General features: G+C 52.1%; 1 protein-coding gene across 2 annotated transcripts in view; it reads left to right on the top strand.

Moving 5' to 3' along the window:
• The window catches only part of PGBD5 (piggyBac transposable element derived 5), a 97,834-nt gene that overhangs the window by 51,985 nt on the left and 31,222 nt on the right, over positions 1–14,627 (top strand). For both annotated transcript variants that reach the window (XM_027530575.1, XM_027530574.1), the window contains exons 2-3: positions 4,215–4,642; positions 9,737–9,871. In XM_027530575.1, the coding sequence (XP_027386376.1) occupies positions 4,215–4,642; positions 9,737–9,871 (563 nt within the window). The remainder of the gene's footprint in view (positions 1–4,214; positions 4,643–9,736; positions 9,872–14,627) is intronic.

The raw sequence follows: 14,627 nt of genomic DNA, 5'->3' as shown, positions 1-14,627 counted from the left end.
TGTCCACCAGGCACATCAGCACGGGGGTCCTGACACCAGACCCTGCCCAGGGGGCTCAGCACTGAAGTTTCTCCCTGGTGAGCGTGGCTCCTTCCTCCACCACTTACTTTCCATCCACCCTCAACAGGGATGTGTTGAACATACCATGTAGTGGGGATGCAAGGCGACATGACAGCCTTGACCTCTGAGGGCAGGACAGCAGAGCAGACAAAGCAAGGCTGAGTTTCTGACAAAACACCCATAGGCTGATACACACAAGGAGGAAGACCCAGCGAGGGCTGAGACTGAGAAGCCCCGTTGGGTGGGCAGGAAAGGCAACAGGAGGGGACGCATAATGAATCTGGAGGCCAAGGGGATGCAGGCCCTGCATTGGAAGGAGATGCCAGGACCCAGGCCTGGCACCAGCTCTGCTTGTGAGCTCTGTGCCTGCTCAGCAGGGAGAGTGGTCCAGGATGAGTCTGCGGGTAGGGCACACAGGGCCCCAGGCCCTAAAGGCTTTGTAAGGAATGTGGTCTTCCTTTTAGCGCAGTGAGAAAGCATGAGGGTATTTTCATTAAGCAGGGGAGTATTGTGGTTCAGTTTGTGTTTTTAAAATAATTTCCCTGTTGCCATCAATTATTTGGGGAGGGGGCATGCCCTTGGGGGAGGCTGTTTTCATTGTTCAGGCCAGAGGCAGCAGCCACGTGCGTAGGGGAGCTGCAGGGGCTGGTTGGTTGCACAGTGTGGAGGTGGGGCAGGATGTGCTGTGGGGGAGATAAGGGGTGCAGGAGACCAGGGGTTCATGGTGGTTCAGGTTTCTGACTGAGATAACTGGGGGACTGGCAGGGAGGAGCAAAAGGGAGGAATAGTGGGAACCTGGGATTTCAGTCCAGGCACAATTTAAGGGATGAACCTTCGTTGCCTATCGTGTACAAATGAAAGTGAGAAGTGAATGTGGCTGCTGTTGGAAGGAGGCCTCCAACCCTGGGCTCAGGCCCCCCACAGCCTCACTCACCTGTAGTCCTTGGCTGTGCGCAGCACACCTGGAGGACACTGGGTGAGGAGCCAACAGAGGGGCATGCCTTGGCCACCCACCTGCTCTGCCAGATCCCTGCTGCACTGGTGACTTCAGGAGTAGCCCCAGACCTCACCCACTCCATGTGCAGCAAGGGACCCCCTCAAGTGTGGTCCACATGCTAACAGCGCTTCACTGGCCCAGCCCTGGGGCCAGCCCAGGCCCTGTGCCCCTTGACACCTCCAGCTGCTCGCCCTCCTGCACAGTCCACCAAATGTGAGCCGTTGGCTCTGGGCACAGGGCCTCTGCACGAGATGGTCTCTCTGCCTGAAAGACTCTGACATCCCCACCCCAGCCCTCTAGGCTGATGCCTCTCCACCCATACAGCCTATCCCACATGGCCCCTTCAGGGAGCCTCCCAGACCTGTCCCCAGGATCTGGATTCAGGGTCGTCTTGTGGGCACAGCCTCCCACAGCCAGACATCACCTGGTCACTCTTCACTGCTTGCTTCCCTCACCACATCGAGAACTTCTGGGGACCGAATACCGCTCTTACTCCATTCTATTGCTGAGGGGACCACGACACCCTAGTGTGATATTCCCTGCCACCCTTGAGTGACATTCTCCTTTACAAATGGGGCATCTGCTTTTCTAGTTGCTGCTGAGGTTGTTTTCCTTGCTGGGGGTGGACTGGGGTGTCTCTCTGGGGGTGGAGCTTTGCTGAGTGACTGTCAGTGCCCCTGGTCTGTGGGCCTCTGGGGTCCTGGGTCCCTGGAGGATGAGGAAACCAGGTTCGTGGCGGTGATGGGCCTTAAGGAATGGCATGGTGACACCATGGAGGAGGAGAGGACTGTGTCAGTATACTAGCTGGACACCAGGATTAACCTGGGCAGGCAGTGCTCTTCGCCCCAACCCACAGCCTCCCTGCTCCCTCCCCCGTCTCCATGCTACTTTGACCTTTTTGCAAGGTGGAGTCTCCTTTCCCTCCAGAGTTGCTCCTGGCTGTGCTCTGGGACCCTTCTCGGCCCACTGCAGAGGCGGAGGGAGGTCCTGTGGTGTGAGGACTAAGCACCTGGCTTGAGTTGTGTGCTTGCTGTGTGCAGACAGCCACGTCCCCTTTGGATGAGAGGATGATGGGGTTTGTAACTACAGGCAGCAGCAGGCTACTGGGCTGGCCCTGGGCTCTGTGGGTCAAAGGTCACCACTGTAAGAACTTAGTGGTGGGTGACCTTGGGCTTGTCCTCACACTCCTGAGCTCCTGTTTCCTCACCTGCAGAATGGGCTGATGGGAGGACTGCACAGTTAATCCCTGGAAAAACTCTTGGTCAGTGACTCAAAAGTGAGGGAGTCTCACCTTGGCTGGGGATCTGCCCCCCTTCAGGGCTCTGTTAGTTGGTGGCAGGGACCCACTGTCCCTGCCCCGCTTCCCTCCCAGGGACTGCCCAGCGCAACACTTCACACGTGAAGAGCCACAACTACTGAAGAAGGCCGCAGAGGCTGCTCGTAAATCAAATCAGATAGTTCAGAGTGTGTCTGCTGCTTCCTTGTTTCTTCATTAAGCAGTTGGCCAGGCCTGGGTCTGTTGTGTGAATTCATTTTGAAATGGCCTGGGAGGCAAAATGACTTTAAACATAACTTTTGGAAGAGAAAATTTCATTCTGCTTACTCAGCATGATGTAGCAATTAAAATGCTGGTTTTCCTCCTTTTTGAGAGCTACCCCTGAATAATTTATGACTTCACCCACCAGCAGCTATAAGGTTCACTGAAATAAAATTATTTCAAGCAGAGTGGCTGTGGAGCAGAGGCCGTCTTCCCAGCCTCACTGTCCAGTCAGCCTGGGCCGATGCCTGTTGCACCAGGACTGTCTGGAGCCCTTCTAAGAAATGACTGGTGAAAGAAGATATGGTGGCCACTTTGCTCTCTGGGCCTCGGTTTCTTCTTCTGTAAAAGGAGGACAACTAAAGCACTCTCTAGCCCTCAGCCCGCCATCTCTGGCTTCCTGTGGATACTGTCTCAGTAGCGGTTACCTAGTCATAGGTACCTCTGTAGGGCCAGGCACTGTGTTGAGTGCTTTCCCTGCATCCTCCAGTCATCCTGCCCCACAGACAGCCCAGTGAGGCTGCTCTCACTGTGCCCATTTTACGAACAGGAGAGATGAAATCTGCCCAAGACTGTGCAGTCAGTGAGAAATAAATTTAGAATTTCACCTCCCAAATCTGCCCATCTGAACTTATTAGTAAGACCTAGGATGTCTCCTGTACATTGTCAGCCTTAATTTTGCTGTAGAAAAGTTGTTTTTCAGAGGCTGTCTAAATCAGTAGTAGAGAAAGGTTGGGGTGGGGCTGGGGTTAAAGTTCTGAAGAATTTGCACAGCTTTTATTATAAATCATTAGGGCTTCCCTGGTGGCTCAGACGGTAAACAATCTGTCTGCAATGTGGGAGACCTAGGTTTGATCCCTGGGTTGGGAAGATCCCCTGGAGAATCCCCATGGACAGGGAAGCCTGGATGGCTACAGTCCATGGGGTCACAAAGAGTCAGACACAACTGAGTGACCAAGCACAGCACAGCACATACAGATGCAACGGAAGCAACGCTTTCTCCTTTAAGTCTCTACATACTGTTAGCCTGGTTTACCTGGAGTTGAAAGTGATGTTTCTTAAGGATGTGTGTATGTGTGTATGTATTTCTAAAGACTGTCCCAGCATTTGTAAAAACTATTTTTTATTGAATTGGTGAAATTAAATAAGCCCCTTCAGATTTATTTACTAATAAATTTAGAGTTACCAGGTAGAGAGTGCCTGATAAATTGCTCTCACCTGAATGGAATCTTTCAGGCCCTAAGTGGTAAAAAGCATTCCAAAGTCACCTTAATTTACAAGGAAATGAGAGCGAGAAAGACGTGCCGAGCTCTTTGTTCAGAATTCAGCGTGTCTTTGGGTCTCCACTGCTCTCCCCTGTGCGTCTTTCTCTTCTGGTCATGTTTCTGGGTTTGCCGGGTCTGTGAGGGTGGGATGGGGAGGCGTGTGCAGGATTCGGTGGGGACACGGGGCCCAGAGAGCAGCAGTGAGGTATCCTGTCTGGAGGGTGGGCAGGACGGCTTCCGGATGGGTATTTGGGTCCTCCCGGGAGGGCGTGGGGGTGGGGGCGGTGGCGCTTGGGCGGAGGCTCAGTTTGGGGACGCGGTGGCCGTAGCAGTAGCGCTTGGCCTGCCTGTCCAGGTCCCACCCGGAAGATGCCCCCCAGCGCCAGCGCCATGGACTTCTTCCAGCTCTTCGTCCCTGACAACGTCCTCAAGAACATGGTGGTGCAGACCAACCTGTACGCCAAGAAGTTCCAGGAGCGGTTCGGGAGCGACGGGGCCTGGGTGGACGTGACGCTGCCGGAGATGAAGGCGTTCCTTGGCTACGTCATCTCCACCAGCACCTCCCACTGCGAGTCGGTCCTCAGCATCTGGAGCGGCGGCTTCTACAGCAACCGCAGCCTTGCACTGGTCATGAGCCAGGCCCGCTTCGAGAAGATCCTCAAGTACTTCCACGTTGTGGCCTTCCGCTCCAGCCAGACCACACACGGCCTCTACAAGGTCCAGCCCTTCCTGGACTCCCTGCAGAGTGGCTTCGATTCGGCCTTCAGGCCTTCCCAAACCCAGGTGAGGCCGTGGGCCCCATGCCGGGCCTCCCGGGGTGGCAGTGGGCAGGGAGGCAGTGGTGTCAGTCAGTGGCTTCCTCCATCCCGCCTGTACCCCGAGGTCACTTCCGGGGAATCCCTGCGTGGCCACAGCCCATCCCGTCCCCATCTGATTAGAGGAAGGTGATGGAAGAACAGCCCCAAACCACATTTAGCATTCTGCTCCAAGAGGGTTTCCCTCCTCTTTTCTCCTCGTCCTGCTTTTCCATTAATTATCCTTTCTTTCTCAGCTATGGTTTGCACAGGGTAATGTTCATTTTCTTGTATTCTCTGAGTACCGTGCTCATCTGCTGGTTGTGAAGGAAAGTGAGCGGCCTTCTAGGGGTGCAGGGAAGGAGGCTGGGGTCCAGTGTTCTCAGGCCAGGGTAGTGGCCCAAGTGCTGGGTACCCGGCGTGCATGGAGAGTGAATGCCTTTGAGGGAGTTGCAGCCAGCTGTCAGCCATGACCCTGACCGTCACAGCCCCTTGCCTTCCTCACTACCTAAACAGTGCTGTGTTTGCTCTCAGTTCCTGGCTCCTAGCCCTGGCCTCCAGGGGACTATGGCAGTCGCATTTGGCTGTGGTGACAAACTTCCAGAAGTCATCCTCAGAGTTGCTCTGCTGGTCTGGTAAACTGACAGGGTGACTCTTCCCAGAGATTGCTGTAACCAGATCATCAGGAGGTTCCTGGCCTAAGTGAGCCAAATTCCCTCTGACTTGTTTCATATGGAGAGAAAAATCTTACTTCTCTTTCATTTGTACATTTAAAGATCTACCTACCCACCCACTTTTCCTTAAGGGCCTTTGTAATGAGCCTCAAGTTCTTTTTGCAGTTCTCTTAGAGATATACTCCAAATTTCCTATCCTACCTTCACTGCACAGCTTTAAAGCATGGGGTTTCTGTGGGGAAGATAATGCCCTCTCTGCCTTTGCAGGCTTCCCAGCTCCAGGGCCCCCTGTGATTCCCAGTTTTCCAAATCCTTCCGCTATTTACAGGGCAGCAAATGCTGTTTGATCTTGGCCCTCACTTTGCTTCTTTACCAAGACGTGAGGTCTTAGGGGACACAACCTCTGCCTTACATAACAGGCTCTACAGGACCAAGTACAGGGCTGGGCGTGGTTTTTATGTTTGTTTGTTTCACTGAATATTTGCTTGGTTGAAAATGAGCCAAACCAGAGACACATTGGCTGGGATGCAAGGGGAAAAAACAATATTCTGACCATACTGGAGTCAAACATTAGAAGAGCTGCTGGAGAGGTCTGAGTGCTTGCTAAGCCTAAGTGTCTTTCGAGAGTTAACCAACCAGCTCCTTAGGTGATTGGTATTTAACAGCCTGAAGATGAGGCTGCTGAAGGCCCTTCCAGCCCCTAGACGAGCTGTACTGGTGATTATACGCATGTTTGTTGTGTGCCTGCCAGGTACCGACCCCACCCCGTGCTGTCTGATCCTTCTGGAGCAGCAGCATCAGACACTGAGACCTACATCCCAGGCGATCCCCACGGCCACCTGCGTGTGTGTCCCTGGGGTCTGCTTGGCCAGTGGGCACCTGCAGCACCCACTAGCAAATTCTGAGCTGTGTGGACTCACCCCCTCCCACCCCAGACAGGGGTGCTGTGATGGGGCAGTGCTGCCCCCCTGGGTCTTGCCCTCCTGTGCCCGCAGACGGCTGTGAGCAGAGACCCTGAAGAGGTGGTCACTTTATTCTTGCTGCCCTCATCTTTTCTTTGGATCCAGTTGATGAAACAGAAAAAAGAGGGACTGACATGAGCTTTAGATTGGGGAGTGGCTCTCTGGTCATGTCAGGTTCTTTTTTTTTTTCCTCCCTTTGCTTTTTTCTTTTTTTAAAATTTTATTTAGTTTTTTGCCTTTGTACTTACAAATGTATTTGTTCTTGTTGCTACCATTTTCCAGCCCATGCTCTATGTGGTGGTCAGGATCCCAGCAGGAAACAAATGCTGTGTTCTAGAAGGGCAGTTACAGAGAACTGGAAGCAGGGACTGTGGACCTTCAGGGTTTAGGCGGATCATCAAGGTGGCGATCCCCTGGGCTGGCAACAGCGGGAAGCCGCAGTGCTGAGGAGGGGGAGTGATGGCTTCAGCCTGAGGGGCTGGATGGCACAGGCAGGCAGGGCCCCAGTCTCTTGTTCATCCCTCTCTTGTAGCCACAAAAGGCAGGCACTGGGGGCAGGGCCCCGGGATGTGGTTTATAAGAGGTTGGCCTCCAGTCCCCAATGCAGGGTGGGAAGGTGGAAAGGGAGTCTGGGGGGCAAACAGTACCTAGTACAAACCACCCAACAGATAGAACTTGAGGCAGAGGGGAAGTCAGAATCCCTGGGGTCAGCTTTCCAATGTGCTGATGACCACCTGGAATTTCCTCTTCCTCCCAACTCTGGGCCCCTGTTGAGCCAGCTCTGTCAGGAGGCTGGAGCAGGATCAGATAAAGGGGATGAGACCAGAAAGCGTGCATGCAGTGTGTGGAGCACCCTCGGGCCTTTCTATGTGCTGGGGTCCTACCAACATGGGCTGTTGAGGTGGTGGCTCTGGGCACACGCTCAGCCTCTCTGCCTCATCCTTACACACAGAAACATCAGCATCACATATGTCTTTGTTAAGTGAGACAAAGGAAACTTTCAAGCTTTCCTGGCTTTCCAGTTGGCTCTGAAACATTCCATTCAAGGAGAAGGTATGTTTGCGAGTCGCCGCTCACCTCCCCTGAGGCCTCAGGGCTCTGTTGACGCGACTTCACTCTGCCTGTGAGACCAGTGGGAACAGCCCCTGTTCCACCCCCACCAGACATGTGGCTGGTGTGTTCCCGACTCCCAGGAGTGGCTCTGCATCCCCACCGTACACACACCCGACCTCAGCACACAGCACCCTCACACACACCCTCTGCCCTGCAGTCTCCTTTTTATTCCAGCAAATCTGACCCTTTGGGTGAGTTTACAAAGTCTTCAGAGAGTCCCCAGCTGTGGTATGTGCCCACGCACGAGTATTCATACACGGATACTGAATGCGGAGACTGAACGCATCTTCTCAAGCCTGGGGGCAGGTTAGTTAGAGGAGGATCTGGGGAGGGCTTGTGAAAGTACACAACTGCCTTGTCTCCCCTGCCCAATACCTGCCCCTCACCCAAGCGTGTCACACAAGGAGGGCCTGAGGACACAGCACTGGGTGAGGTGGTGCTGGCCCCCTGCAGCCTGGCGGGGAGGAGGCAGTTTTTGGAGCTCTGTAGAGTGCCCTGCCCTGCACTGTGACTGCTCCACATTCCCGCAAGGAGGGTGGGAAAGAGAAGAAGCCATGGAGGCCAGGAGCTACTGCTGACTCTCTTACTTTGGTGAAACGTCTTATGAAATATAAATTTGAATAGATTCTGTGCTGTGGTAAATGCAGATGGAATAGAGGACATCAGCTTTCTGAAGAGCTGGGAGAGGGCCTCATCTTCCCCACTCTGCTCATCCACCCCACTCTGCTTATCCACCACTCCCCCAGCCCATGTGTGGGACTTTTGGCCATCCTTCTAGAGTGGATCCAAATGGGCTTTGAATATTTGATGAGCCGCGTGGAGCTGGGCATGGGTCAGCTTCTCCAGCCTCCCCTTCATGAGTTCAAGGCAAGGCAGGCCTTGTTCAACAGCTCCTGCTTCCAACAACAGAAAACTGCAGGGGCTGGTTGTGCACGCCTGAGACCCAACACTGCAGGGCAGTTATTTCTCAAGTGGATTTCAAGTTAACGTTAATAGGAGAATGGAAGGCTACTGCCCGTGTCACAACTGGTGAGTGTTAATCTCTGTTCTGCCGTCATCAGGCCACGTTCTGACGTCACTTGGGAGCTTGTTGGAAATGCAGAAACTCAGGCTCTGCCCCAAACTTACTGGAACAGAAGCCACATTTCAGTAAGATTCCCAGGTGACTAGTTTGTTCATTCAAGTTGAAAAGCCCTGATGGAGAGTGGCACTGGCTCACAGTGGCCAGGTATTTTAGACTTGGAGGGCCATGTGGTCTGTGTTCGGAGCTTGTAGCCTGAAAGCAGCTACTGACAATACATTGGTGAAGGGCACGGTGGGCACCTGTAAAACTTGATTTACAGTGGGGAGTGGGCTGGGCTGCAGTTTGCCAGCCCCTGATCCAGAGAGTTGTGAAGAGTTCTTGGAATCATAGTGTTTCTAGCATTCTGTCAATACATTTCGTTGAACCACACACATACGTACCAGTTTGTAAGTATGCTTGAAATTGGATTGGAAGGGAAGTGTAGCAGGTTCCTAAAATTTACCCAAAAGTCTCCCTCAAAGCTTTAGCTTGCAAAAACAGAACTTTAACCCCCCTGGGAACCTGTTTTTATTATGCCGTTTCTTTTTGCTTCATTGTCTTATAATTGAAAAACAAAAAAAAAGTCCTATTATCATGCCATCAAAAAGCAGGAAGAGGTGAAGTGAGTTTAAAAATTGCCTGGGGAGTCCCATGTCGGAAAAGACATGATGACCTGGGGGAGAGCCAGAGGCTGGGCCATGGCAACGAGGGAACTGGGTCATTTCAGGAATGGTTTTTAAAAAGAGAATGTTTGACTTGGGAAAAAGAAGGTCAGGGGCTAGTGTGAGAGCTGTTCAGAAAACCTAAAGAAATCATGTGTTTGTCTCCATTTCTCACAGGGGAGAAGTCAGGTCAGTAGGTTTAGGTTAGATGTAGATCAGCTTTCAGTTAGTGAGCAATTGGAACATCCGTCAGTGGAAAGGTCTTCCTTGAAAGGAAGCAGCTGCCCTCTGTGGGCATGTTTAGCTGGGAGGTCCCTCTCCCAAGTGAGAATTTGGACTGAGGACCTTACGCCAATAACTAAGTATCATGACGATTTCCATTTACTAAGTACTTGCTAAGTGCCTTACGTACAGTTTCTTACTTAATCCTCCCCCAAACACTGGTGTAGACAACTGAGGAGACCCAGCGACACTCAGGATCAGAGAAATCAAGTAACTTAGCCAAGGTCACACAGCTGATCAAAGGCAAAGACTAGATTTGAGCCCAGATCTGATGAGCCCCTGAGCTCATGCTGCCTTCCTGAGTCTCTGCTTTGCCTTTCCTGGCAGGTGCTACATGAACCCCTGATTGACGAGGACCCTGTGTTCATTGCCACGTGCACGGAGAGGGAGCTGCGGAAGAGGAAAAAGCGGAAATTTAGCCTCTGGGTCCGGCAGTGCTCTTCCACCGGCTTCATCATCCAGGTGAGCCCTGGGCCGGCCCCAGAGGGCAGGGAGGATTTGGTAACCAGTGAACTTGCTTACTTACCCTGGTCACTGTGCTTCACTGGGTGCTGCAGCTGAGGCTGGGTTGGGCTGCTCTTTTCCTTGCAGGGGAATGGGGGTAGCTGGCACTGTCCCCTGCATGTTCCTTCATGCCCACCCCAGCCCCTCTGATTAAATAACAGCTGTAAACACAGATCAGGGCTCCGTACGTGCAGTGTAAGCCAGCGGCTTCACCAGAACAGTGGGCAGAGAGGTGGCTTCCGTGACTCTTGAGAGCACCCCGTGTAATATCCCAGAAAGGCCCCCACCCCACACCGGGTCCCTGTCCTCCCTTCCAGTCCCGAGGACACCTCCTCAGGGCTGCAGTGGCCTGAGGAGCACGGTTTTCTGAGCCAGCCATGCCACATGTTCCCTGCTCTGCTCTTCTGTTTTGGAAGAGGTGGCCAAGCTCTGCTGCAGGAACAGCGTCAGACGTTGAGCTCCTGGAGCAGGCAGGGGGCCGAGCACATAGGAGGGAGTGGGGCTGGCAAAGCAGACCCTGCCTCACTGCCCTGCCAGGCTGCAGCGCCAGGCCCAAGGCATGAGGGTTGGCATAGCTCCTGCCCCCACAGGGAAGGAGTCATAGGAAGGTTAAGCTGAGCATCTCCTCTGGATGTGCCCCTGTGCATGTGCCCTGCAGCAGCCCACCTTCCCCTTGGGCTTCAGGGCCTCAGGTGAGGCTGGGCCTGGGGTCTCCAGCTGGCCTCACCTACAGGCTGCAGACTGTTATCACAGGGACCCATCCCAGAGTGGAAACCACTCCGGACGTACCGCCTGGGCTCTCCGTTCCCGCACAGCACCTGCTGACTCTGTAGTATCCTATGTGGTGACACTGCTCTGGGGATTGGGGAGTCCATTTCACTGTATGTATGACATTCAGTCATTCTTTGAATAAATTCTTACTGAGTGCTGTTGCCTGCAGCATCGGCCAGACAGTGAAATCATGGCTCTGCCTTCTTAGGAGTCTGCCTGTGTGGCTTTTGATAGAATGTTCACATGTGGCTTCTGTGTGCCTCTGGTGCCATTTCCTTTTTACTGTAAATTTAATGAGTAGCGAGGAGTCAGGACCATTCCCTGCAAGGCCTCAGGTCTCCTTCTCTCTGTGTGTGCAGTTTCCTTCTAGTTTCTATGAAATCTATAAAATCCCCATCTATAAAGTAAAGGGTTTGGATTGGTACCTTGAAGTTTCCTTTTATTTTGAAAACTCTCTGGTTCTAGGAGGCTTTGTGCAGCTTGAGGGTTTGAATTTAGAAGCCAAAATTGAAGCTGGCAGCTCCCATTCTTGGTCTTGCCTCCACTATGGCCGAGGCAACAGGAAGCCCCATTTGCGCAGGTACCCTTGTTTCATCTGTCTCATGGCAGGTGGAGTGAGGACTTTCTTGGCCTCCCCACTTCTCTGGTCCAGATGAAGGTGCCTGTGGTGGCAGCAAAGTAGGGAGGGAGACCTCTGCCTGCAGAGGACCCACGTGGCCTGGGGACAGTGGTCTTTTTAGCATCCTGACCCTTGTCTTGGTTCCCCAGGCCCTAACTCTGGAAGATCCAGCCGTGGTGCGAGGGGCAGGGGGTGCCTCCCACCCCCTGAGCCTTCATATTTGCATCTCCTCTGTTCTTACACCCTCTACGTTTCCCAGATGAGGTGGCTCAGTGCTGCTCTGTCCAGGGGCCCCTCCTAGGTCCTGAGGCCGAGCTCTGCTGCTTTCTGTGTGAACTAAGCTGACTCCCAGTTGCCCTGGATATCAGTGTCCTTATCTGTAGAGTGAAGGGGTGGGGTAACTTAATCGGTGAGGCCCCTTCCAATGCAGAGTTCTGTGATTCTTAACTTTTTTAGTATTATGTATGGGGTAATGTATGCAAGCATGTTTTCTTCATTTTAATTTGTTAAATAAATTATTCTAAATGATTTTATCCACTGGAGAATCCAAGCAGCTAAACCTAAAGAGCCTGTGGCCAGCCTGCTGCCCAAATGGCCCTCTGCCCGCTGCTGTCCTCTCACTGGTAGCAGATCCGAGGCTGATGGGATGCAGCAGACGTGGTACGTGAAGGGGCTGGAGAGAGGGTGTGCATGGTTCTCCTCTCTGCTCTGACCATGAGCAAATGTCCAGGCTGGATTACGGAGTTGGGAAACCACCTGGAGCCATGTATCACATGCCCCTGAGCAATGTGGTTGTCTGTTACACAGTAACAGAACTCCCCTGGGGCCTGCCAGCTAGGGTCTGCAAAGCTGACCAGGTAACTTTCTTATTTTCACCTGTCATGGACTCAGCTGATACCTGGAAGGGACGGGGATTTACAGGTATATTTCTGGGGAGGCCAAGGCCTGGCTTCGGCTTTATGATGTCATTCAGCCAAGACTGAAAGATGTGCTGGCTGGACTGCATGCTTTTGAGGTAAGTCCAGGTGATTAGCTCCACTTGAAAGATTCAAGACCAAGGGTTAAGTGAGAAAAGTATTCCAGATTGGTCAGTGATTTCTCAAGTGGTCCCAGTAAAGGTCAACTCCAACCCTCAGATGAGTGAGTACATCCCCACAGGGCACCTGCATAAGAAGGGAAGCAAACAGCTAGCTAGACAGTGCTGTTGAAAGGGAGAGTGCCGAGAAGAACCCCAGTGTTTTTAATACCTTATATGTCTACTGCTCTTGAGTTCATTTGAAGGGGAATCATATGAAAGTGGTTAAAAGTCCTATGTGATATAACTCATGAAGAGACTGTAGGGAGGTATGTGGAAGAAGAGATGGAATTAAATATATTATCCTGAAAATTAACAAGTTAATATCTTTCACTTCTGGGAGTGCAAGAGGCAGGGAGTAAAAAGTTCCCAGGAGAAAGAAGGCATCAGAGAAGGTGTGGTCACTTCAGAGACAGAGTGGAGATGCCTCATGGAGATGCCATCCCACTCAGTGAGGTGGTGCTGCCTCATCTATCCTCAGATCTCCCCTCTAGCCCTCCTTCCAGAAGCCTTGTATGTGGGGTCTGACTCGTGGTGGGCCTGCTCTCCCATCTGACATTTGTAGACTTGCGCTGAAGGCCTGCTCACTGCAAAGTGCTTGGCTCCAAGATGTCTATCTTGGTGTCTCACCATGCACCAAACACTGGGAAATAGATCAGCATGTTTCAGTGCCCGCCTGCAGCGCTCAGGGCTGAGGAGCAGCCACGTGAGGCCATCCACTTTGCCCTGTGATGGAGACCGCTGCCTGTAGGAGTGGGCCTTTGGGTTTCTGATAATCTGGCAAGTTGTCATGTGAGTGGGGGGTGAGATTTGTATGGTGTATGTGGGCCTATTCTGAAGGAGCATATCTTTTTTTTACTGTGATAAAATAAACATAACATAAAATTGACCATTAAGTGGCATTAAGTACACTCACTGTGTTGTGTAGCCACCACCACCGGAACTTCATCATCATACAGAACAGCTGGGAGCACCTCTCTTAGTAAGGGAACGATACACTGTCGCACAGACAGAGTGAGCTCCCTGCACGCAAAGCACCTTTCAGATGCACCGTGGATGCTGCTGCGGCTCGGGGAGGGGTCACCGAATGGGCAGCACTGGTCACACTGCCCCCGTCAGGCTGCTCTGTCTGCTGTGCCTGTGGGACTCCTAGTAACAGGAGGTGAGGGGCCGGGACAATGTATGTACTTGTCCCCTGGTCCCAGCACTATTACCCTCATTCCATGCACGAGGAGTGCTTTTGGTCACCTGTAGCGTTCCCAGGAACTCTGCGTCAGACTCAGACAGTGCTGGTGTTGCAGGATGCCCATGAGTGCCTGTTCCTCTTCTCTTTCCCAACCTGGCCTTTCTGGTTTTACCTTCTGGCATGAGCAGGGCTCAGAGGGTGTGATGGGTAATTTTGTGCCAATTTGGCTGGGTCACAGTACCCAGATAGTTGGTCAAACACTATTCTGGATGTCCCAGTGGAGGTATTTATAGATGAGATTGACATTTGGATCAGTAGACTTTGAGTAAAGCAGATTGCTCTCCATCATGTGGGTGGGCCTCATCAGATCAGTTGAAGGCCTAAATAGAAAGGAGAGGAAATTTTGCCAGCAAAACGGCCTTGGATGTGAACTGCAACTCTAACCTGGGTCTCCAGCCTGCCAGCTGTCCTGAGATTTTGGACTTAACAAACCTCCATAATCAATCAGTTTCTTGAAATAAATACCTATATCTCTTGATAGGTGGATAGGACTCTCTCAATATATCTTTGTCTCCATCCTATCATTTCCACTGCAGAGGGATTTCTGCTAGCCACTGACTCACACAGCCTGTGTGTATCTCAGGTCTCCTGGATTCTGAACTCGCGGAGGGCAGGGACCATGACTGCTTCTTGAACCTTGCCTCTCTAGAGCCTAAGGGGTTTGCCAGCTTTTTTTTTTCTTCTAAAGTCAAAGACATCCCAGTTATCAAAAAGCTTACAAGATAGACAGGAAAACAAGACCTCTATGAAGGAAAACCTAAGTGCAGATTGTTTTCTAACCACACTTTATGGGATTAGTGTTGTGCTGGGCACTGAAGGCCTGGAGGTGAAGGGAACCCTCATGGCCTCCCTCGTAGGAGAGGCAGAAGATGAAAAATATTCATGAGGAATAAAGGCAATGGAATACTACACAGCTAGAAAAAGGAGTGAAATAATGCCATTTGCAGCAACATGGATGAACCTAGAGATGATCATACTAAGTGAAGTAAGCCAGACAAAGACA

Source organism: Bos indicus x Bos taurus, chromosome 28, assembly GCF_003369695.1.
Source record: "Bos indicus x Bos taurus breed Angus x Brahman F1 hybrid chromosome 28, Bos_hybrid_MaternalHap_v2.0, whole genome shotgun sequence".
Lineage (NCBI taxonomy): Eukaryota > Metazoa > Chordata > Mammalia > Artiodactyla > Bovidae > Bos > Bos indicus x Bos taurus.
Note: the sequence above shows the minus strand (reverse complement) of the source record. Positions and strands in the feature narration are given on the sequence as shown.